Source organism: Metarhizium robertsii (assembly GCF_000187425.2).
Source record: "Metarhizium robertsii ARSEF 23 chromosome Unknown MAA_Scf_8, whole genome shotgun sequence".
NCBI lineage: Eukaryota > Fungi > Ascomycota > Sordariomycetes > Hypocreales > Clavicipitaceae > Metarhizium > Metarhizium robertsii.
In genome coordinates this window covers 342,204-345,921 of record NW_011942226.1, presented here as the reverse complement: position 1 = coordinate 345,921, position 3,718 = coordinate 342,204, and the positions used below count along the sequence as shown (strand labels likewise).

The following is a 3,718-nucleotide window of genomic DNA, read 5'->3' as shown; positions in this document are numbered from 1 at the left end:
GAGGCCAGCATTCGCTGCCTCCCACGCCCGAAGCAGCGCTGGCAGCAACGGTAACTTACCTGTGTACTTTTAAACATCTACGGGATGGGACGCCGCAACATACAAGTTTTAACCAATAACGCAAGTTTTTCTCATCCATTTTTCAGCACGTAAAAAAAGTGTGAGAGTGCGTTGGCTCTATTCGTGACATGTCCTACTTTATTCGGAGCTCACGAGCTTGCACCACCAGCTGATTTCCAAACAAGTCGGCCTGGGCACGAGTGCTGTAGGAATCGGTCGGAAATAAGGTGGCACTATCAATCACACAGAGAAAGCCTATTCCTCGAAGTAATTTGAGTTATTTAGCTTAAAAAGTCAAGTAACGACTCTCAGAAGTCGATTGATGCCAAGTGTTAGAAATACGGTGGCATTATTATGGAGATAAACTATTGTGATGTATTTTTGTCTGTTCTCTTCTTGTTTAACTTGAAGAATTGAGGTCCTTTAAATTCAGGTGGTTGGCTAGCGCCAGCCTTCATATTTTGTGGTCACTGAGAATCTAACACCAAGCTAGAGGACCATGCTTGTAAACCGATTTATCCAAGCGAATAAAACATCTGGACGTTAGGATAGGAGCATCAACATGCCTTAACTTTCTTAATGCCAATAACCGGAGTCGTGAATCACTTTGCCAGGGACGCGGCGTAATGGACGTGTTTGATAAAGCTGCCTCGGTCGATTGAGACAACGGATCCAATACATCAACAAATTTTCTTCCACATCAGTGAGACGGAGCTAATGATAAGTCTCATAGCATGACCGGACGGCTTGTGGCTTGTGCCGAGGTTCTGCCACGTGTGTTGAATATCCTAAGCCCGCTAGCCACTTCATAATAACTTATTTGTTACTTTTTTCTCTTTTCTCTCCGAAAATTCTCTGCCAGGCAACATTCAGAGCCATAGCCTCAAATGCAACATCCGGATGGCTTGGTTTGGTTATCCATACGCTGCCAGACTGTTCGACTTCCGGCCATGGGTCTTTAGTTGACTGTTGTTCTCCTTGCGGCCCATTGATGTCACTGTTGGCTCCACGCTGATCCATCCCAATATCTGGCTTATACTGCCATTGTGCGATGATGGGTGGCATTACGCTGTACGCCACAAGCTCCCCGGACAAGATCATTTCTCTAATGACCAGATCTACAGGGGCATCAAGTTTCACAGCGGTATTGAGCAATAGCTTAGCCGCTCCGGTTTGGCTGATGGCATAGGCCGTAGTGCATACGATACCTCCTGCTTGTCTGATGACCCTCTCACGCCCTAACACCCTGCCGAAATAGTCTTTACCCGGCGGCACAGTTGGATCGTGATAAATCGAGCTGACATTGCTGTTCTCTGATGTTTCGTGACACTGGCCCAGGCTAAGGAGATCCCAATGGTCGCTTAGCCAAGGATCATCTGTTGCCTCCTTCCTCTCCCAACTAATAGATTCGTCAAAATTAGCATTCCAACCGGGATTAGGTATCCTGGCAGAACTGATGTTGAATAAAAACTGTCGAAAATGTTTGTTCAGATTTGGCATGATTTTACGTAAGTTGATATCCCAAGCCGCATCCGACTCAAGGATGAGCACCGGGGGGAGTTTACCCCTCAGAATAGCAGACCAAATCTGCCATTTTTTTTTTTTTTTCAGCAACCGAAAAACCTGAATTCTGGCAAATTGGCACTTACGTTTGCATGTGCTCTCCAACAGCCCTTCTCACCTTCCTTTAATGAGACTCTCGTAGGCGGCATACCAACGTCATTTATCATTTCCGGCTCCACAGCGGAATACGGCATCACGTCCACACCAGACAGGTAAGCTTGCAGAGACACTGCATCGAGACGGTCGTATCGCTTCTTCATATTGATGAAGTATATAGAACCAAACCCCAAGGTGCTGTTTCCTGCCTTTTGGGCCACCTCCCCCAGCTCAGAGGACTCCCTCAGCTTGTGCCAAGCCATGAGGTTGGCCGACGTTGCGGTCTTATGAGCGAGATATTCGGATTTTAAGAAGAAAAGACTGGTCAGTAAAAGCGCGGCTGCAAGAACCAGCCATTGGGCATGCCGTCGAAGGATAAAGCGCATCGTTGAGAGGGTAAAGAGAGGCAGGACTGCCGGCCTAGAAATGGCTAACTCGCGAGACAAACGAGCATCAGGCATGGAAGTGATCCAATTTGTGTTGGGGCGAGTTCTTGTGTTGGTAGCGGCAAGTCATTACCCCTTTTGTGAAGCTTTTTCTGCGCATTACCCATTAGACACGGCTTCAACCGAAATTCTAGGAAGCTGGACCGGCTGCGGACGAGCTCCTCTCCTGCGAACAAACCATACAAATCGCGGCAATTTGTAGCCCCTTGTAGTTTCGCCAACCCCATCATTAATGCGCATGACAACGTATCAAGTGTGTCCGTGTATCAGCCGCCGCTTGGCTTTCACGTCAGGACCCCACAGCCAAACCAGCTCCGGCCATTGCATTTGTTTCAATTGTCTTAAATTTACAATCTGCCGACTAGTTTTCTATGACCCATGACTTCCGGTCTGATGCGAGTCATGATCAATGCAAGGTGAGACATGGGCTCGGCACATCCAATAGCCACTCACATGACGGTTGTCCAGCCCTGCTATCACACGGGCAAACTACGAAACCACTCCAAGCATCCATCGTATTCTATTATGGGAGATAACGATATTAGTGCGATGAACAGAAGGAGCCTGTCATCACTGGCCGTTTAGGCAAGCACCATTTCCAACAGCATGAAATACAAGGCCAAATAATCTGTACTTGCGATGCCAGGCAATACGGACTTGAAAATCAGAATGTATACAGAGGGTATTAATAGTATGGCCACTGCATACGAAAAAAAATGCGGAGAGAGACGTGCTGCAGATACACGAGATTTGCCACGCTCTCCTTGTCACACTTTCCTTGTCACAATATCCTTGTCGCACTTTCCTTGTCACAATTTCCTTGTCACACTTTCCTCCACCTCATAGCATATATATACTCTGCCTATACAGCTCCGGCTGTCTCGGTGCCGAAAGTTATTTTGTTGAGAGTTTCATGCCATCGATCTTCCCCACCGAACCCTGGCTAGGACTCTTCGAGTGTGTCCGTAGTAATAAGCCTGTCAACATCCTTGTCTCAGGGAGGTCATTGTAACTGAAGCGGTTGCCAAATTGGTTTGTTGATGGTACCACAACTTACGAACTTTGTTGGTAGCACTCCTTCCGAACGTAGATTATTTGTTTGTATTAACAGCGAAAATTTCGTAAGTAGTTATAAATAATTTGCCTGATTCCATGCTGCACAGTACGCCCGCTAGTCAGAAGCCATGTCAAACGCATAAGGACTGTCAAGTTTGCCAAGCGTGACATATCTGGATTCGTGACACGCTTGACACACACCTCTCCTGTAATGCGAAGTAAGTTAAATTTGACCTTCCCCTTGATGATACCTATTGGAGACTGCTGGAATCCTCTTCTTGCTGTCCGGCCACCTGGCAGAATTTTTAGCCTTCAAATATCATCCGTGCTGTCAGCGGAACCGTTCTACTAACCACGCTGTTTAACAAACTCTATAATAAATTGGATCATATTACCCGAAACTTCTCTCTCACCGTATGCGTCTGAGCTGGGTGCATTATGCAATCGTCTGGCATTTTAATTCTCACTTCTGAAGCCGTCTGTAGCATAGTTTTGCG

At 46.8% G+C, this 3,718-nt stretch overlaps 1 protein-coding gene across 1 annotated transcript; it reads right to left on the bottom strand.

Moving 5' to 3' along the window:
* Positions 1–876: 876 nt before the first annotated feature.
* MAA_00917 (Glycosyl transferase, family 25) lies at positions 877–2,105 on the bottom strand (the record flags this gene model as incomplete). The annotated part of the gene is made up of 2 exons (XM_007818915.1): positions 877–1,647; positions 1,710–2,105. The coding sequence occupies 2 exons, from the start codon at positions 2,103–2,105 to the stop codon at positions 877–879; spliced, it is 1,167 nt and encodes a 388-aa protein (XP_007817106.1).
* Between the last annotated feature and the right edge of the window lie 1,613 nt (positions 2,106–3,718).